The following is a 21,892-nucleotide window of genomic DNA, read 5'->3' as shown; positions in this document are numbered from 1 at the left end:
AGCAGGATCAGTCTGAGGTGTGTCTGTACAAAGCAACACCAGAGTTTAAAGCTTCAAGGCAGAATGCTCACACTCCAGCCTTGGGTGATGCCTCTCTAACATTCCCACTGAATGGCTGGGTGTGTCACAGGGTGGTGTGCGTCTTAGTTGTGGTTTTAATGATTGACTGTAGATCGAAATGATATTACATTGTTAAACCGTTTGTGTATGTGACTAAGAGAAAAACGATCTGGAAAACATTTGTAAAGATGTTAAATGAGGGCACACTCCGGCACCGTGTAACTGAGCGAAAGCACGAATGAAATCATCCATTACTCATCAAGCTCTGCCACGACAAACAATGTGCTCAGTCACTGGATTACGGCTCCAGACTAATGTTTCTCCACTAAGAGAAGGCCAAGGATACACACAAACTTACACAATGGTCATGTCGGCTTCTACGCTGGCTGATGAGTGTAGTATGCTCTCATCAGAGGCGCCAAAATGAACAAATTTCTTCCTAATATAAGCTATATCATGCTTTTGTGTGTGTTTTGCTACGCTGCAGAGATGCCATCGAGGGTGTGGGGAGTCTGTATGACCAGGTGGATGAGCTGGTTCATAAACTGGTGAAGCTATCTAACAAGTGCATGCAGGAGCTGGAGTTTATTATGGAGTTCAAGACCCTGGAGGAGGGATTCAGGGAGGTAAGGACCAGAATTTATGTCTCACGCCTTCCTTCATCCTGGAAGCTACAAATATCAGTTTTGTTCCCTTTTTTAAAGTCTCTGGAGTATATCATTTTAAACCGTTAAGATAAACTGATCAATGATAAATTGTTTCCTTATTAACTAGTAAACAACTGAAAAGCCTTATATTTATCTCTACAGCCTTATCCCCTGACAATGTTTAAATCTTTAAATATGCACCAATATACAAGTCGTAAAATGACGCACTTGTGGTGAGCATTTTAACCATACCATAAAACACCCACAATGATGTTCATTACTATTGTTAGCTAAGTAAACCGTCTAGCAGGCTTAGCATGCACGTTCTTTAAACTAAATGCTCTTAGATAATTGTGGCAAAAATTACAGTTTTTAGACCAATGAGTTTAAAGACATTTCAACTGTAAGAGCGAATGATAAGACATAATAGTTCACGAAATATTTATATATTTAATATTAAATATAAAACAAATATTTTAATTCAAAAAAACATTTGCCCACAATTAAAAGTTTAATTCATTAAAGCAGGACACTTTTTATCCATCTGTGGTTAATGTTAAACATCCATGAGAGAAAGTTCTGTTATCTGCCTCTGTCTGTCTCACTCAATAATTAATTATTTTATTTATTAGAAACTCTGAAGATAAATGCTGTTAAGCGTTAAGTCATTCGAATGTGCTTGCAGTCAGATCTCGTGAATCACTTTCTGACCAATCAGAAGCGAGCATTCAACAGAACTCGGGTATAACCAAAGTGTTTAACTGCTTTTGAGCAGAATGTTTTTACAACAGACGGAGGAATGTCTGCTGTCAGAAACCCGATGCGTATCTCCAGCAGATTTATAATCAGTGTAGTTGTACTTTCATGAGCCGGTTCGCAACACGGATGGTTTTTTATCTTGGTTGTGTTTTATTTTGTCATCTAAGTCAGCTTTCCAAGGAAAGATAAGACTGATTAAATGTATACTGGGATGGTGTTTAAGCTGGCACTTTATTGTGTTGAAGCTCTAAATTCAGTTTGACCTGTGTGTGTACATTTTCATACGTTTTTTTTTTTTTTTTTTTTTTTTTTTGTCTTAGGTCACTCAGTGGATAGACGAGGTAGGAGACAGTCGGCTGCAGACGCTGGGGGAGTTGGAAGATTCTCTGGAGCAACTACGCAGCAAGCAGAAGCTTTTCAGAGATTTCTACTTAGCGGCTTATGTAGGTCCACACCGTTATTCTTCAAGAATTCAGTTCTCAAATATAATAGCGAGTTAGAATAATAATTTTGATCTGTGCGTGTGTGTGTGCCAGCATAAATGCATGTAGAGTAACTTTTTATATTTTGTGTGTTTGTGCAGGACCACTGTAAGAGTGGAGAAGCACTTCTGAAGCGGTTGGAGCGATGGGAGGATATCTCATCAGCCGAGCTGCAGGTGTACGAGGTTAAGGTCCGCTCCTTCTGGGTCCACTTGCAAGATTTTTCCCAGAGAGTCGAGGACACTAAGGAGAAAATCGACAAGACTGTACGCCTCTACGAGTTCTTCGACAGGGTAAGATGTTGATTAATTTTTTTCCCTTGTTTTTCAGTCTGTGTAATAAATGAATTATCAAGGATTATCAAACACTGAAAACACTTCTGCTGACAAGGAAATTAGAGAATTGTAACAGCATGAAGTTGTCAGAAAGGACATTTGCACTACATGGACATGCTGTTTTTGAACCTCCACTTACAAATAAAGGTCTTCACAAAACGTCGGTGAGGGTTGCACCATACAGAACTGTAATTTTCTTTAAGAGTAATTAAATCACTCATGATTGTTCAAGTTTCACAACATCAGGTTAAATTTATAGTCTGGTCCAAATAGGAGATTAATCGTCTTTTGTGTCCATGGAGCAAAAAAAAGGTCTTCAACTGCAACAACTCGTAAAGGGGTAGCTCAGTGGTTAAGGCATTGGACTACGGTTCGGAAGATCCCAGGTTCAAACCCCACAACCACCAAGTTGCCACTGTTGGGCCCTTGAGCAAGGCCCTTAACCCTCAACTGCTCAGATGTGTAATGAGATAAAAATGTAAGTCGCTCTGGATAAGAGCGTCTGCCAAATGCCCAAATGTAAATGTAAATGTAAGATTATTCAGGAATCTTATATAATACACTGTATTAACTGAAAGGTCTACCTGACTACTTGAGCGATAGCATATAAACACATAAATATTGAAGAGAAAACAAACTGCAATAGATGTGTAAAATTTAGAAGGAATGCAAATGTCTGAAAAACAAACCTGTTATTTGCGAGACAGTCTCATATAGAAGCCTGCATGTGAACTTCACCTGTGAAGTTGTAGAAACATGCATGGAATGAGCTGGCGGGAGGTGAAAGCCCTTATATATAAGAAATCAGCCTCTGAATCTAAAGAAAGTCAAAACCTGACTCCACTGTAGTAAACCTTTATTTAGAGATGTTTAGTTTCAGTGAGTGGTTTTTTTTTTCTAAGAAACTTTAGTGCAGTTGTAAAGTTTCAGTTTTTATTTAAGCATTCATGCTTCAGCAAAATACTTTCTGCCTATTCTCTTTGGCACAATCTCTCTCTGCAATATGCTTTTGTGAAGAGTGTTTTAATAGCAAAAGGTTTAATTGTGGTGTTGGTTAGGGTCAAATGAAAAAGACATATTCTCTCTCTCTCTCTCTCTCTCACTCACACACACACACACACACACTAAATGGATATATAATAGAAAAAGCCTGTGTGAGCTCTGTCTTGTCTTTCAGTCATCTAGAAGGCTGCAACAATGAATGGTCATGAATGAAAAGCCATTCTCTCTGTGAAGCGATTGTCTGATTTTCAACAGTAAAAACCTCCATCTGATGGTAAATTTGATAAAAGGGTGAGTAATTACCTGTTGATTGAGTAATTGTGATGGAAATACGAAAAAGGAGACTGCACGATGAGGTGCTGGAATCCCTGAAATGCTTACAAAGGCCCGTACAAGGAGGCACACACACTCTCTCCCAGAAGTCCCCGGCTGGTAGGGATGTCAGCATGCACACAGAAGGGATCAGATTAACATGTAGACACGTGAACTGCATATGGTGCTAATCCCTGCTGTAGCTTTTAGCTGTAATACTTTATGATGCCAGTTAACAAGCAGTGTAATTGTGTTTTAGAGAACATATCCATTGACAGACTTCGTGTAGTTTTTTAGTGATTGAGTGAAGGCTAGTTTATAACTAAGACTCTGTCATTTAACCCTATGATGCACGAGTGATATGACCCTACACTCTTCCATAAATGGGTCATTTTTGACCCACCTATAAAAGTCAATGTGTTTTATGCTATTTTTGTCATTTTGGTTGTGATTAATGAATTGTAACATAATCTGTATTACATTTTAGACCACACAAAAATGATTTCATGTTTGAAATTGTATTATTTTTCACTTAATTACAGATTTTGAACATTTTGATAATTAAAAAACGAATATTATACAGAACAGCAATAGAACAATGTCAACATACATTATGTGTATGTGTGTAAATGTCTGGTCATTGACAGTTCCTCAATCTTTTTTATTCTCTGTTTGCTAAAGCGTTTGATGTGATAGTCCCTGTTTTGCCTTCTTGTCTCCTCACTGCATGCAGTTGTGACAGACTACCTGTTTCTGGCTGTGATCATTGCACACAGGCACATTGCACTTCCCACACCTATTGCTGAATTTGCGATCTTTGTTACTTGGGCAGATCTGACACCTCTTTCTCTTCAATTGGCCTTGTCTGCTTCTGTCCTTTGGCTGGGTTGTGGGTTTTGTCACTCCACACCTTCCCATTGCTTCAATGATCGGGGTTTGCAGTTGTGGGCAGCCTTCCAGTCGACTCGTCATGTGTGGTGTGACAAGCTCCTTTGAGAGCTCTTTGAGGAAGAGTCGTTGTGCATTGGTGATACCTCTGTTGAATATAGGGTGTTGAGTCGTGAAAAAGGTATAGGGGCCAGGGGTAGCTCAGTGGTTAAGGCATTGGACTACGGTTCGGAAGATCCCAGGTTCAAACCCCACAACCACCAAGTTGCCACTGTTGGGCCCTTGAGCAAGGCCCTTAACCCTCAACTGCTCAGATGTATAATGAGATAAAAATGTAAGTCGCTCTGGATAAGAGTGTCTGCCAAATGCCTAAATGTAAATGTATGGCGATGTCAAGGATGTGTACAGTACCACAGCACCATGGGCCACCTCTGTGTTTTTCGCTTGCAGGTGTAGGTGACAACCATCTGGTCCATGGTGTCAACACCTCCTTTGGTCTTGTTATAAAATGTGATCACTTATAGTTTTTTCTTTCTGGTGTTTTCATCCACCATTTTATTGTGGTGCATCGTGCTCAGTAGGACAACAGCCATTCCTTTCTCTCTGACGTAGCTGGCCATAGTAATGCTGCCATTGAATCCAAACTCTGTGCTGTGAACCTCCCTGGACTTGGAAGCCTTCATCTGGGGAGGAATATCTGGCTTGTTCTGCAGTAGAGTCCCCACAATAGTGAGATCCATTTCCAGGAGATGCTGCACAAGAGGCACATTGGTGAAAAAATTATCTGTGGCGATGTTGCGACCTGTGTTTCTAAATCTACTGCACAACTGCCGGAACAATGTTCTCCCCCAGATTCTTCTGAACTTCTTCCCCTGGTTGTCTCCCTGTGTAAACCATCTATACAACCATCGTAGGGAGCCTAAAAATTGTAGAGCGGACTTAAATTTAGGGTTAGGGGTGCGTAGACAATTCAAGTGTATGCGCTATTACTAATTTCATGTGTGCCATTGTTACATTTAGAATGTAATAATAGTTATTGTCAGATTGTTAGATGAGGCTGATGGTTGTATGGAATACATTTTACTACATGTTGTACATGTATAACTATGTATGCGACAATAAACTTTGACTTGACTTGACTTGAGGTTCCCATGAAATTGTATGGGAAATGCATGTGGGTCATTTTTGACCCACTTATGGAAACTTGGGGTAGTAATACAAATATTATAATTTCTTAAAAAGTATAAGAGGTAACTTAAATATTTTAATGGAATAATATCAAAAACATGTTATTTGAGGAATACCTGGAATATGAAAAGATAACAACTTTTCATTACAAAGATATTGCAAGAAAATGACCTCTCCGGGTCATTTTTGACCCACTTGTGCATCCTAGGGTTAACAGTCTCTCAGACCCTTTGTTACTGGCTGCGTTGAGTTTTACATGTTTTTTTTTTTTTTTGTGGGTTTCCTCATAGTAACATGTGTGAGTAAAATGTGAACGTGTGTGTGTATATGTTATATACATCAAGGGTGTAGTCACTCCCCTTATCTCATGTTCCACCTCTGTCCATGAATCTGGCAGGGCCAGGTGTGGGTTGTAACATTTAGAATTATGCTGCTTTTCTGGAGCTTTGCATGTGAAATTTCGCAAGATGTAATAACTTCACTTCCCACCACAGCATGTTCCTTGTCAGAAGTGGGTAAAAAACAGAGATGACTTTGGTTTGCCGGGTCAGAGCAGGTTTATAAAAGGCTTATAAAAACTATTTTATTCACACTTGTACAGTTACATGGCTGTTGGTACTGTTGTACTGTAGTGCACTTCATTCATACATCATTATAGACTAAAACTGCAGTACAGTGTCTGTATATTATCTAATCTAAAGCTGTAAATGTCCTTAAATGTAGAGAAGTGGTACTTCACACATTACATTTCAGTGTGTCCGCCCATTGATCTTACGTCATTCCGTTAACGGTGAAAAGACTGCTAGACTACCCCAAATTAACAGGTTGAATTTGCAAATCAAGGGGGAAGTTTTCAGTGGCTCTTACTGGTTTTTGTGCCTTACATACACTTTGCTGTTGGCATAAACCCATCCCATCCCCATAACCTGCCTTTTCCCCCCTTTGTCTTATTCTGACACCTCTCCTTGTTGATATGGTGAGATTATCCAGGCCTATCCTGCCATCTGTTGCAATATTGATCCACTGGGTGCAGATGCTCACCTCTGTTTAATCATAATGTAATTATCAGCGATGCGATACACAAAGCCAGAAAAGGCTTGTTTTAACACCTGTTTTAATGCCGTGATAAGTCTGATCTGTATTTATTGCTGAAACTTAAATGTAAGCTGAAATCAAAAGGAATGTCATGTTAATGCAGAGAGCTTAAAAAGCTCATTTAGTGAGGATTTACCCAGCATGCATCCGTTGTGTGTGTGTGTCTGGAGTTACTAAGTCCACGGACCTGGTTCTTAATTTGTCTGACATGTGGGCCCATCCCAGTATCAGTTTGTGACTGTTTGCACTGTCTTCCTAGCAACCAGGCCAGACAGTCATTATAAACAATGAGAGAGGTGACAGCTGAGCCACTCCAGTTTGACACGTACAGTACCACATTCTCGCCCCCACCCCCCATAGTAACATTTCTAATTTGGGAATTCATTTGAGAGTTCAATATGCAGCTATTTTAAATTGTATGCTTTGAAGGGTTTAGAATTTTAGTAGCAAAATACCCTCAAGTCTCAACGTGACGTAATGATAAAGAGCCATGGCTTGAGCGGACAAAGGCCGTCATGTTCTATTAAAACATCTCACGTGGCAAAAACCTACTGACACACACATTAGGTGACAAATACAGTACTGACATGTCTCTGCGATGTCCTGCAGGCCATACTGCGAAAATCAAACAAAGAAAATGACAGCTGAGGGACAACTAAACATAAAGCACCATGGCCTGATATGGCTGGAGGCAGTGGGGCAGTGGGTACTCTGCCGTGTGTGTACACGTTATGTTCGTGTTTGGGTGGGGGGTGTTGGTGGTCCAGATGGTAGGTGCACGGGTCCCGGCAGAGGAGGATCACTGCAATTATTTGGCTGTTTGATAGAAGAACAAAAGATGAGTGAGACTCTTACATATGGCCAAGCAAGGAGATATTAAATTAACTATTAAATATGAAGGTAAGTGGAAAAACAGTGCTGAAAGAAAGGAAGTACAAGAAACTCAGACACAGACAAGTACAGTAGTTGTAAGGATAATTTATTGCCGATACTCATACTGGAAATTAAAATGTTCATATACACAAGAATTGTGCACAAGATATTCAGGAAAAAAAAACAGTCATTTCATATTGGAGCTGCACAATTAAATGCATAGTATATAGTACAGTGGAACCTCGGATTGCGAGTAACGCGGTTCGCGAGTATTCCGCAAGACGAGTAAATATTTTTAATACATTTTGACTTGGAAAACGAGCAAGTCTTGATTTACAAGTACCGAGTATCATGTATTACGCATGCGCTTCTTGTTTTGATGTCGAGCTTCACGTGATCACAACTGAATCGATTGTTTTTTTCTCTCTTGCGCTGCGGAATTGTGGGTAATAGTCTCCCCTGCTGGGTCTTAGTGTGCGTCTCTCACTGGTATAATCAACATCCGTGCACGCGAGTACTGTTTACCATAACACTGTAACCACGTGTGTGTGCGTAAAACATTTTATTTTGTGTTTATAAGCGTGTTTGTAAGCCCTACTTCCTAGGGCAGGGATTTATATAGGGTTGCCAATCATTTACGTAAGTATTTTTAACTTTTGTTGTAATAAATAAATACTTATATAGTCACTATATGTGTTAAAATAATTGTAATGTGCAGCTCTATATCATATTAATGTTTTGCAAGTAAGCAATACAAAACAAATCCAAACGAGACCAAAATAAATGGTAGTGGCTAAGCTGGGTTACGGGAAGATTTGGTGCTGTTCATACTGAGAGGTGTTCTTTCACTATTTAGTCGCGATTTTATGACTTTTTATGGAGTTTCGTTGAAACCATTAAACACAAATCAATTGAACACACTTTCCACTTGATTAGTGACTCATTTATGAACATCCGGCACATAATTATGAAGATCAAATATTTTAGCATAATAAAACATTTGTTGTAAATGATATAAGTACCTGAGGCTCATTCCAGTTTTATATATATAAAAAATATATATATAGTTTTAAATATTTAAATATATAACTTTTGTTAAAAAATATGTATTATATTTATTCTGCATTTGCTCTCTAAACCGCTGCATAGTTTTGGGACTTAACAACTCGGAGTTGCTAGAATTTATATAGAGCCTAAAACAGGCATGCACACACACGCTGATAACCTCAGGAAACAGCACCTCTTTACTGTCCATTTACTAATGCCATAAATAATTAATGGTCGACAGTCAAGTTCTATGAATCGCTCGAGTTTGCGAGTTTATGAGTAACTGGCCTTTCAAAGAATGGACATATTGCTGTATCTGGGCAGAAACAGTGCAGAGGATATAGTTTAAATTATCATTGCAATTTATTTAATTACAAAATTAAGTCTGTTAGGCGGTTTTGACACCTTTGTGTTATCTGTCTGCTTGTGCCATATGGTGATTGCAGATCAGTTTGAGTGCTTATAGTGATACGAGTCTCACACATGCGTGCGTATTTGTGTACGGAGCAGGCTGTGAACGCTGCCATATCGATCAGGTTATTGATATGGCGCGTCTCTGAGGAGTACACCCTCACTCCACTAGCCTTCTGTTTTGTTTTTTTGTGCTCTCTGGCTCACTTCCTCCTCTTTTCCACACTATCACATCGGATTAGCATCTCAAAGCCTGAGCAGGCTCCCTGCTGACAAATCAACATTAGCAAAAGCAGGCTAAAAGTGTGGCCAAGCATGCCATTCACACTGTCAATTCAACACACACATTTACTCGTGACACTCTCAGATGTGCACAGTCTCGTGCATTTCAGTTCAGTGTGTATTCAGTGTCCCCTAGAACGCTGCCAAAGCCAAACCTCTTTCCAGAGTACACACTTTCCCTTGACTGCTTATTTCTGTCTCAATTTTACTGCATATCTGGTTTGTGCAGATCAGTTCCTATCATACTTAAACTCCAGGTGACCTAAACTGGATTAGATTTGTTTTTCTTCTCCTCATTTAGGATGGGGTATTTTTAGGTTTTCTGTGATGAAAAGATGCATTAAGGCAAGACAGGGAAGATGAGAACCTGGGCCAGGCAAGATGGCCTGATGATGAAGATGAACTGGCCTGTTTACTTTTTTGTTTAAAACCATTTGGTTGTTACTGCCTGCATGGGATAATTGTATTCACATGCTTTTAATACACTTGAACATTCGTGCTCACCTAAAAGCTCTCACCCATCGGTGGCAAAAAAACAAACATTTAAAGCCTTGTAAGTTTACAGTTTTAGAGCCCATGTAGTATTGGGATGATTACCATCAGGATAGAAATGAAAAACAAGAGTAAGAGTAAGATGGCTGATGACATCCCCCCAGTGATTACGTCAAGGTGTTTAGCGCCCAGTGTCACAGATGGTGTTTGACCACTGGCACAAGATAGAAGAGGAAAAGGGCTGCTGGAGTTGCTCATTTACTTTCGCCTGGTCCACAGTACTCAGCACACACACACACATAAACACACACACACACAGACATTTCCTGGAATTAACATAACCTGGCAGATCAGTGCAAGAGGTGGGGAGGGGAGTGTGTCAGATTCTGTTTGGTTCTGGTTCTGATAGAGCGCTATTGTACTATACACTGTGTGTGTGTGTGTGTGTGTGTGTGTGTGTGTGTGTGTGCGTGTGTATGTGTTTTTCTCAGCTGATGAATACTTGAAGCTAAAGAATAGCAGTTAGCCTTTCTGCAGGAAGCAACAGTTCAGAACACATTATGGAACTGCGTGCAAATCTGGCCACTTATTTGTTAGTATAAAGATTCGCTTAGATATATTGGCACTCGCTGCTTTCCCTACCATAGGTCACACGGTCCAGGTAGCACCTACAAGTTTTACTCTCCTCTTACACTTTTCCTCTTCTATTTCTCTTGTCTTTCTATTAGCCTTTCGGTTTTGAGAGACTTTGTATTACTGACAACCCGTCTCCTATCTTTACCTCCATATTCTCTTTCTCTCTCTCCCCCCCTGCTCTGTTGCTGAGGCAGGCCCATCTGGTATTTAGACTAGTATTTGCCTGTGAATAGCATGGAGGTGGGGAGAGGTGGAGAGAGGGGGGGAGTGGGCGCCAGTGGCCCGCTCTCTCAGCAAGCCAGTCACTCAGCGAGAGAGAGAGAAAAGGATGACTGCTGCTACTCCCTGCTCTATACAAGGAACTAGCAGCAATTTACTTGTGAATGAGAATGGATATGCACATGCAAAGGTAGGAAACGCGACAAGTGTAAAAAGTTGTGCTTGAACTTTAGTAGTATATGAAGAGCAGGAGTTTTTTTTTTTTGGTCATATGAACATTTAAACTAATTTTGCTTCATTTCCTTCACACATATCAAGTGCTTGTTGAATTTCCGTCCCTGCGTTTGTCCGGGATTGTGTGTCACGCCACTCAGTTCTGAATGGATCCATGGATAGTTGACTCTTTCTCTCTCTTTCCGCTTAATCCACTCTGCTAATAACTCTCTCTTTCTGCTAATCCACTCATGTCCTCCCTCCATCGCTGTCTGTTTGTCTTTCTCTCTTTTTCTTTCTTGTTCTTGTCTTACTTTGTATAAGCACTAAGATACGTGTCAATATAAAGTGCAGGGTTGTTTTAAAGGTGAGTATCATTTGAATGAGAGAGTCACCACTGCTTACGCCACTCGGTTTGGGATTGGTTAGTTACGGTGTGTTACGTAGCTTTGGACATTTAAAGAAATTTAAAAAAAGGGATCTCGGGTAGCATTAGATGTTCTCATATCTGAATGTAACTCCTCTCAGTGTCGGTCTGATCGTTATCCCGAGTGTGGTTTACTTTACACCAAGATATACACTCGAGCCATGATGTGAGATTCAGAGGATTTCATTCTGAGGAGTGATGTCACAGATGTCATTTTATCACAGGTGTCTTCAGGAACGGTGCTCATCTGTTGCCTTTTAAAGACAATACTTTAAAAGAGCCATGAAGTTTACTATGGTGTAATTGTTCTCTCAGAAATGGCAAGCGGTTTAGCTTCAAGAAGATACCGAAGTGATGCAATGTCTGTTTTAAAGAAAGACAAAATAACTAGAGTTACTTTTTTCCACTATGTACTTTCTGACTTGTAGATAAACTACAGCTTAAAAACAGCTTTGGCTAGATATTTGCAATTTACATTGAAATCTAAACTTTACAGTTGAATTTAAATGTTAATACACAGATGTGCTTGGTGTATATGTAAACATTCATAAATGTATTTTTTTTTCTTGTAATTGCTAATGGCGACAGAGATAAAGTTCAAAATCTCTAAAATATCTTCACATTTAGGGAAAACAAAGTAGACATTGGACAGCAGCTAGCAGTGTGCTGATAAGTAATGAGTTATTGAGTTATACCTCAAGTAGTGAGAAATGTGGGCGGTAATGACCTGATGTGAAATTTGCAGTGATAAAGTCAGGCTCTTAAGGTAGAGCTGTTTCCTGCCTGTGGTCCTCTGTGTGAGGCAGTACAGGGCTTAAGAAAGGGCTGGTCTATTTTTGGTTGCCTCAATCAGTCTATAGTGGTCATGCCCTCTAGATGTATTGCTTGACTGGTCCTGAGGCATGTCAACCCCCATCAGGGCCGCTGTCTGATTCTGGAGACCCCCCCAGAACAAAGTCAAATGCACCCCTCAGCATTACTTCAACATCCCCTGTGTACCTTTACTCCACCCCTTACACACCACCAGCAGGAGATTGGCCTCTAGAGCAAGAAAACAAGCTCATGCTTTTTTAATTGGGCCTGCCAGCCTATTATAGTCACTGGCTGTGGTGTTCCTGAGTTTGTGTGCGCATATGTGTGTGTGCAGTAGCATGGGCTGAGGTTGGACATCTGTGGGTACAAAACGCGGACCTCCGTACGCGTTACAGGACAAGAATTAGAGGAGGGTAAACGAATGTGTGAGCGAGGAGATCCTTCAGCCATGTCGCTCTGGGACGGAGCGCGAGTGAGAAAAGGTTGGCAGGTATTGTTGGACAGCTTGTTAAGGACGTGTTGGGTCACTGGAGCACGCTCGCTTCACCTCTCGCTAATGAGCTAGCATGTAAGAGATTTACAACCCTCAGAAACTCGGACATAACTCGTCTGCACTTCTTGAAGACGTTGTACAGAGTCTTCTTTCCTGTGTCATGTGACAGAGGAAAAATGTTTAGTAACTGCTATTTATCCAAGAGTGTAGGACATGAGGCTGGAATCTTAGACAATGAGATTTGCCAAATCAACCTCCTCCCCCTTTTGTTTTTTTCCCTTTTTGCATTAATAAAGCTCCCGGAGAACAGCAAGCGTCCATCAGATCTGGGGATGCTGTCTTATCCATCACGGTTTATTTTTTTCCCCCAGGAGAAGCACACACACACACGCTCAATATAACATCTTTCTATGTGTGTCTTTGTGTGTGACTGAAAGAGAGATTGCCATTCTGATGTCTCTAATGTACCCTTATTAGCCCATTCTGCAGACTTCATTTGTCCAGCCCCCTCCTGGGCCCAACCCAATCAAATTATACTTACACACACACTTAAACACACACACCCCTCTCTCTAACTCGCTCCCTAAGGGTCACAGAGTCTGCCCCGGCAAATAACACACACTTTAAAAATCACCTTCTGAATTTTGGGGGTATTTTTGTACAGTATATTGGCACACACGAGCACCATGAGATCTCCGAGACTGTGTAGTTAAGGTAAGTATGATGTAATTGCCACTAATTTACTTTGTTTAAATTGTTCGCAAGGTCTTTTCTAACTTCCATATGTGAGGCCATAAACAGTGAAAAGATGGTTGTGTGTTTAAACTCTTACCACCTATAGGAGGTTTGTGAGCTTAAATTGTATTCTGTGTTAGACTGGCATATGGAATGTGTATAAAGTATAATAATTTTAGAAATATATAAACTATTCCTCTCAAAAAAAAAAAAAAAAAAAGGTCTGTAAAGATTAAGTCCCGTTCCTGTTTGTCGTCATTAGTGACAAAGGTCAAAGGATAGCTCAGGTCCAGTTCACTCCGACTGAAGTCTTAACACGGTTCTCTGATTTCTATTAGAAACAGATTTTTTTTTTTTTGTATATCAATATGTTTAGCATCTGTTTTCTATCCATGTGAACACAAGAAATGCAGATATGTGCAGGTGGTGTTTGTTCCTGTCTTCCTCTCTGAAAAATTTGCGCAGGCCCTCATGCCAAGTAAGGCATGTATAAAATACCAGGGGCATGCTTACATCCCATAGCCTCAGTCGAGCGTGCAGAGAGCAGAGCAGCGGAGCGTGACGGTGCCTAGGGGTCGTCTAGGGTTCACAACCTCAGTATAAGCAACATGATTGCATTTACATGATCTCAAACAGACTAAATAGTTGTGGGATGTGTTTTTTTGTGTTTGTGGTGTATGTGTATGTTGAGCTCTTATATTTACATTCCTGACTGACCAGCTTTGATAAGAAAAAGAACCATCGTAGAATAACAATGATGTGGACACCAGGCAGTAAATACACTGGTAGACCTGATGGAGGTAAAATTCTGCAGGCGGTATCTATCATACAAGTGCAGATCTATTGGTGCCATCAGTTCTGTATCAGTGCTATTGGCATTCCTTTAGTCAGGCCAGTCACATGATCACACTGGCAGACAGATGGTGCACCCGTAACATTTGAAGGAACGATGGTGCATAAGTTATTCCTTTAAGTCTTTTAAAGCAGTTGAATATGTTACATGCCCCTAGATTTTGCGGAATATCATATAACAACTGTTGCGATCTGTTTCGTCCTGGTTTACAAATGGTGTGGAGCAAGTTGTACCTCACAACAATCCCATAACTGAGGAAAATGTTTTCATTCACACAGGTGCCCATTTTTCTGGCTGTAGAACGTGCTAGAATGTTTATCAAGGTTGTATCAGAGCTGATAAATGTAACTTCGCTCCGTGCATGTCTTTCTCTCAATGGGAATTTAGTTTTTACATGAACAGAAATTCACAGAGACATCTTCGATCGTCTTTAACGAAACGAGAACTTGTAGCTTATGACTGATTACACTGCCCTCTTGTGGGGTTTAGGGTTCTGACATGTTTGGTCCTTAAACTAGAAAACACTTGGTGCGCGCTGCGTCCTTATGAGACTACTGAGAGGTGGACATGGTCCTGAGATTACAGATTGAAATACTGCACAGGGCTTACTTCACGGTTAGGCCAAACATCAGTACATGTGTACGTTACTTGTCAACAGATGCTTTTATCCAAACGCTGAGCAGTATCAAGATTTAAACTCTCAACCTTCTGATCAATAGTCTAGGGCCGTAACCACCGAGCCGGCACTGCCATGACTGTTACCTATTTATCTATCTATCTATCTATCGATCTATCGATCAATTGACTAGATTTAAAAAAAAAAAAAAAAAAAGATTAAAAACTCCTGGAGAAATTCCAAGTGTTACACACGTAGTGGTCAGTTTAAAAGACAAACACACTTCATGGGTAAACTGCATTCTTGGCATGACTTGAACCTGAGATCAGAGATTGGGTGGCATCCAAAAAGCTTTTCTCTGCTTTTCCTCTTTTGTGTTTGTATTTTCTTTCATTTTCTTTTTTTTTTTTTAGGAAATAATAACAGAGATTTCCTTCAAGTGTTAAAATGTCCCCTCAACCTTCTTACGCTGCAGGAGTGTCATTTATGCATGCATACAAAAGCTTAACGCTGTTCTCTTATTCCATCTCTCTCTCTTTCTCTCTCTCTCTCTCTTTTGTGTGAGGTTGAATAGTCCTTCTTTCAGAGGTACCTCCTTCAAGCGTTTTAATTCAGCTCTCACCAATCAAACACTCCCACCACGCATACACACATACATACACACAGTATTCAGACTTCAAAGGACATTAAACCCTCTCAACCATGATGTCATCATGAGGCTGTGTGTGTGACATTAAAGCATCAAAATGGCCCCGATGAGAGCCAGTGAACTGCGGCATTGATATATATAAAGTGTTTAATTTGAGGTCTATGTGTTGGATCAGGGGAAGCAGTGTGACCTCTTTTGCACTTCTGTAAAGCCTTTTGGTGGCTTTGTCACTGTGAGTAGTTGCTGGTGATTATTATTTTTTAACTGCAGGAGTAAATGGAGTTCGTCACGTCGCTCTCTGATGAACGCTCGGGTTATTAAGACGAGGTTAGAATGTGAAAACGACATTGAGGCACTCATTTATTTTACACTTTATGGTGTATTAATTTATTTATTTTTACAGAACGAGTAATGTTCATCTCAAAACCAGAGATAAAATGTCTTTATTTATCATAATTCAGGCGTGATAAATCCTGAATCTCAAGTTCACAAGAATTTGCAGGATATACTCCTAGTTAAACAAATCCATTTTAGTGTTTGAATTGCAGTAATCTTTCTCTCACTCCCTTACACACACATTGTTATTTTAACCTCTGGTCCATCTGATGACTTTAGTATCTCTGTTCTAAGCGTCTCCAAATGTTGGTATGTGACTGTTACTTCACCATAGCCACACACACACGCACACGCACACGCACACACACTGACAGAGTGGATTCACTTTACCCTGGTCCGTGGACACACAGTCCAAAGGGTGTTAGGTAAGATAAAAGGCAAGGGAGCACTAGGCTAGAACAATATGGAGGGATACCCAAGGTTCTCTTTGTCAGCTCACTTGGACAGATTTCTACTGAAAAGAGAAACTTTGAAGAAAAAAACAACCTCAAAGACGGATAAAAAGGATCGAGGAAGTTTATGTGAGCAGGAGAAAGAAGGTTTTGTGAGTACATGCATAGAGTAATTAAAACAGGGTGAAGTTTTTTTTCTTCTTCTTTCCTCCTCCTTAAGGAATCTGTCAGAGCTTTGCCATGTCAAAGGGTCAGAACTGTGAGCAAGTGTTTGATGATTGTGAATCCTCCCCTAAATCTCAGCACAAGGAGAGTGTTATGCCTGTTTAAAACAGTACCGACAGTGAATGAGGGAGTGTGGAAGAAGCAGGCGCTAGAAAAGTGATTTAGGGAAGCCGCGTCTTAAACACAAGAGCGCTGTTTCATAGTGCTAAAGCCATTAAGGTCTCCTGCTGATGTGCCAAAGCTGTAATGTCCAGACCTCCCAGTTGTTCCATAAATACCTCTTTAGTTTACATAAAAACGGTGTGGAGAATTTTTTTTCTGTCTCTCTCTTTCTCTCTCTCTCTCTCTGTTCTCTTTATCATCTCAGTTTCTGTTTCACAAGCATTCACTCACACCAACGATCAGCTAAAAAAAAAAAGTTTTCATTCAGATGGTCTCTTATGTGTTAAAGATTACATGCTTTTGCTCATCTCCAAACCTTCTGATTTCATGATGATGATAATGCAGAAATTGTGCCATGTACAAGCATGTTTTGAATCAGCATTGGTATATAAAGTGTCGGGGTCACAATAAATAAATTTTTTAGTTGTCATTGAATAATATTAAAACTAATTGTGGACTGGTTGATCATTTATAGTGTACAAAGTTCACTTTCTCTGCTGCACGCCATCAGACGTCATAACAGATGTCTGACCTTGAAAATGGCGACAGAGAGCAGAAAGAAGGAGAACGTGTCTGCATAAAAAAAACTTTCATTTCATAACGCCTGATGTTTCTCTGTGTTTCTGCCAGGCGTACGGATGGGCTCTGGAAGGCATGAGGCACTTGGCCTGTGTAAGTATGGAGGATTGTAGCGCACCTGAAAAGAGCCAGAGTGTGATGGCCTGCCTAGAGAACTACCGCGGCCAGCATGTGCCAATCCCAGACGCACACTTCCAGGAGATGAAGGACCTCGCTGTGGAGCTGAAGAGTGACCAAGGACTCAAACAGTGGAAATTCGCCTGGTCCAAGTGTCAGGAAACAAAACAGATGTTTGAGAAAAAACTAGAGACCGCGCTGCGTGCTCGCAACTCTGGTTCCGGTGCCAGCAACCACCGCGGCCCTCAGGAGAGGAGCAGCAGCCTTTCGTTCTCCTGCAGGAAAGCCTTCAGCAGCATCCGCTCCAGAGACAGACTCTCCTCCACCCCCTGCAGCCCAGTAGGCACTCGTTCGGATGCCCACGATTCTCTTAGGACTCCGACGGGAAGTCCATGTCACACGGAGAACCGGATTCCACACAGCACTCCCCTTAACTCGCACAGACTCACACGCAGCGCATCTTCAGATGAGCCTCCTTACCCATCATACTCATCATCTTGCTCTGCTAGCCCCGCCTTATCCTCTCTAGGAGACACGAAGCGAAGGGTTCTGAGGAAAACTCAGAGCTTCGATGTTCCTGGAAGCGAGGTGAGCACGCGGTACGGCATTTGCCAGCGGACGCTAAGTGAGCCGGCTCGCAGGGGCCACATGGGCGTGTTTATAAAAGGCCTGGAGGTGAGCAGCACAGAAGCGACCGATCGGCCCTACAGCTCACGGCTAGCACCGGCACACGACTGGGCTTCACAGGATACACACCTTACAGGGAGCCCTGTATCAGAGCCACGTGCCAAGGGCAGGTAAGAACACACGCGTGTTAGGGACTGAAAATCTACTGAACTGCAGTTCATCTGGTCATTGATAAGAAATTAGTTTTACAGTAGTCCACACCCAAGTAGTGCAAAGGGGATTAAACTCTTGTATCACTGCAGTAACAGTAGTTTCATTTTCAATATTAGTCTTTCGTTTTTACCTTAAAATGCCTCATACACATTTTTAAAGAAATATTTTACCATCCATGTGAAATTGGTTGTAAAAGTCTGCTAAAAATTATGATAGTAGGTAAACACACATGACTTAGACCAGTTAAATTCCTTTAACTCCAGTTATTTGCAAGAGTTTATTCCACATCCTGTGTCATACTGTGATATAAGTGGTCTAAATCCCATGCACAGGGACCCCCAGCACACACACACACACACACACACACACACAGAGTTAATAACATGGCCCTGGTTGCAGGCCATAGTCATGTGTGTAAGTGATTTGCTCCTGTTGAAGGTTCCCTGTGTGAAACATGTTTCTCGGACTCATAAACCTCCTCCATTAGTCAGAGACGTCTTTGCCACATTGGGGCCCCCTGCTTCCCCGTTAATCCCCTTCAGATAAAAAGCCCCAAGCTCCTGATGACTCTCCCAGATGAGAGCCGTGCAGGGGGACTTTGAAGTGCAGTAAAGTGCGTCTGTCTTCCGCTGCTTCACACACCGGAGCCATTTATTAGCACAGAGGAGGGAGAGGAACAAGGAGTGTGTGCGTGTGTGTGTCTGTCTATTCGTGCCTTGGATCCATATATTAAACTAACCTTGAAACATCTTTTGTATTTTGCTGATATCAGTGATGTTGTTTTGTCATTTTTTTTTATTCCCACCTACACCAGGGCACAGCATAACTTCTAATCAAGGTTTTAAGAAAAAAATGTTCACTTTCTTTCTTTTGCACGTATGAATTTATATTGCACAATTAATGAATCTATCCTTCTCACTTTCCCCTGATCTCTCTCTCTCTCTGTGTTACTCACTCAGTAAACTTCGGCACATCGTGGATGAAATGGTAACAACAGAGCGTGAATACGTACGCTCCTTACGTTACATCATCGATCACTATTTCCCTGAGATGGAGCGCCCCGACCTGCCCCAGGACCTCCGGGGAAAGCGCAGTGTCATCTTCGGCAACCTGGAGAAGCTGGTGGACTTCCACAGTCAGTATTTCCTGAAGGAGCTGGAGAGCTGCTGTAACCACCCGCTCCGTGTCAGCCACTGCTTCCTGCGCCATGTAAGAACATGATCTCCCCCACACGCTCAGTGCTGAACAGCAGATCTGAGCACACGTTTGTTTAATTGTCTTTCTGGATGTGAAAGAAGATTTTTAGTCTAGAAAAAGGGGATTCGCCATATTTACAGTATCAGTCTTATTAATGTCTTTACCCAATCAAACATCATCATAGTCAGTATTAATCCATATTTGTGAATCCAGTTTGGTTTAATGGATACTTTAACCATTCACAACAGTACACAAAAGATTTTTTTAAAACTTGTGATTAAAAATGAAAGGATAACTAGTCTTAAGCGAAGCAGAATAAGAAGGTACTCGCAGGCAACAGCAGAGCAGAGCTTTTACCTCCATCTAAAATTACCCGACACATTCCTGGCTCCAACAAACCGCCAATGCTCTGTATGTATTTAAAAAAAAAAAACATAAAACATAAAACAAAATAAAAGGCCATTTATCCCGTATCGCTAAAAAATGCTTCCAGATAAAACAGAATATATAAACGCCTATTCCAATCTTCTTAGCATTTCCTGACCAACAAAAAAATAAATAAAGAAGCAATTAATTATGCATGCAAAAATGCTGGCTTGTGAACTGCATTTTTTTCTTTTTTCCTTTTTCTTTTTTTTTTTACATTTTCAGCAAGACCAGTTTGGGTTGTACGCACTATACAGCAAGAATAAGCCCAAGTCAGACTCATTGCTGGCCAGCCACGGAAACAGCTTTTTCAGGGTGAGTGAACTCTTGTACAAGCATCAACACCTTAAAATAACTGAGCATGATAAAGGTCTGTTATCTTTTTCAACATATTGAGAATTTATTATTCTTTTTTTTTTTAAATCACAGATGACAGTGAATGTCTAATGCGAATTGTTAGGGCAGTTGGTATACATTTGTTAACATTTTTAGTTTAAGGTATCTTTAATCTCCATGGTTGATCAGTTTATCCATAGAATAGATCTATTTTTATTGTAGTTAAGTGGCATCACAGAATGATTTCCCACATGACCATGAGCTCAAGAGCTGGCAGTCAGTCATCCAGTTGAGCAAAATTATCTGTAATCTCACACATCGGTCTCGGCGACATTGGCCAGTCGTGTGAGTCTATGAACCTTTTGATGTGAAAGATGACGGCTAATGATTACCTCAGCTGTTAAGAAAAATACTAGATAGCTTCACACTAGGGCTGTAGCTATCGAATATTTTAGTAATCTAGTATTCTACCAAAAATTTAATCGAGTAAACGGATAAAATGTACTTTTTCTTAATTAAATAGCAATGTAAAATATATAAGAGAAACAAATATTAATTGGTTTTCTTTTTAGACAAATCTACTTTTATTTTTTAAATGCATACAGCATTTTATTAAAAATAAACATTGTCATTATTCACAATACAAGAAATAGCTTAAAGTTACCAGAGATGAATTAAGTGCATTAAAGTGTCATACATTCTTATTTTAAAGTTTTTTATCAGATGCAATAAATATATATATATTTTTAAAGGTATTTCAAATGACTTCATGTATCAAAAAAACTTTCTTGCTGGTTTCTCCTTCTCTTGGCTCACTGATATTTTTAGCGCTCCTTTCCATTTTGCAGCCCAGAACAGAACGCGTCCTCAAATCAATACACACCTAACTGTTTGCGTCTCCTTCCGCTTTGTTGGTGACTAAAGCGCTTCTTCTTTGTCTGTGTTTACTGGCGGCTTGCACACTGTCACGCCAAACAAATTATTGCGCGTAAACATAATGCAAAATTAATTAAAAGAAGCTTCGACCTCTCGCAGCCGGAGGTCTAAAGAGAGCTGATTGGCCGAGCTCTCTCAGAGGGGAGGGATGAGAGGTACTTCATGCTCCCACATTAATCACGGCTCTACAGCCAATCAGGGGCGACTTTGAGCTCCTTGAGTTCAAAGGAAACATGTGATAGTCTTTGGCCTTCTCGACTAAGTGGTAAATAGTAGCCTTAATGTGGGAGCCCCCTAGTGGTGGGGAGGAATTGGACACGACTAAATTAGGTAGAAAATCTGAGAAAAAACACAAAAAAAAAAGGGAAGAAGCTTCGAAAAAAAAAAAGATTTTGTCTCGATCATTTTTTGTAATCGAATTACTCGAGTTACTCAAAGAAACGTTTCAACCCTAGATAGTTCACACATCTGAGAAAGTTCAGCCACTGGTGGATTGGCTACTGGGTGAGATTTGAAATATTTGACAATAAATGCAGAAAAGGAAGAAATTTGAAAAAGAGATTGTAGTTTAACATAAAAATTAGTGTCTTTAATGATTCATGTATATAATAAAACAAGTAATTGTAGATGCTTTTACCATGTTGCCTCTACATAAGAACTAAGGTAAGGTATTTACTCATGTCTAGGTCAAAGACTTTTATTGTTGCAATTGAAGAATTAATGAAAAACTTTAGTGTATTGTATTCAAACACACACCAT

The 21,892-nt window shown here is 40.5% G+C and overlaps 1 protein-coding gene across 2 annotated transcripts in view; it reads left to right on the top strand.

Moving 5' to 3' along the window:
- The window catches only part of plekhg4 (pleckstrin homology domain containing, family G (with RhoGef domain) member 4), an 87,137-nt gene that overhangs the window by 59,491 nt on the left and 5,754 nt on the right, over positions 1–21,892 (top strand). For both annotated transcript variants that reach the window (XM_053492373.1, XM_053492374.1), the window contains exons 11-16: positions 548–686; positions 1,787–1,909; positions 2,050–2,241; positions 17,333–18,195; positions 19,198–19,447; positions 20,087–20,176. In XM_053492373.1, coding sequence (XP_053348348.1) covers positions 548–686; positions 1,787–1,909; positions 2,050–2,241; positions 17,333–18,195; positions 19,198–19,447; positions 20,087–20,176 — 1,657 coding nt within the window. The remainder of the gene's footprint in view (positions 1–547; positions 687–1,786; positions 1,910–2,049; positions 2,242–17,332; positions 18,196–19,197; positions 19,448–20,086; positions 20,177–21,892) is intronic.

This window comes from Clarias gariepinus, chromosome 3 (genome assembly GCF_024256425.1).
Source record: "Clarias gariepinus isolate MV-2021 ecotype Netherlands chromosome 3, CGAR_prim_01v2, whole genome shotgun sequence".
Lineage (NCBI taxonomy): Eukaryota > Metazoa > Chordata > Actinopteri > Siluriformes > Clariidae > Clarias > Clarias gariepinus.
Note: the sequence above shows the minus strand (reverse complement) of the source record. Positions and strands in the feature narration are given on the sequence as shown.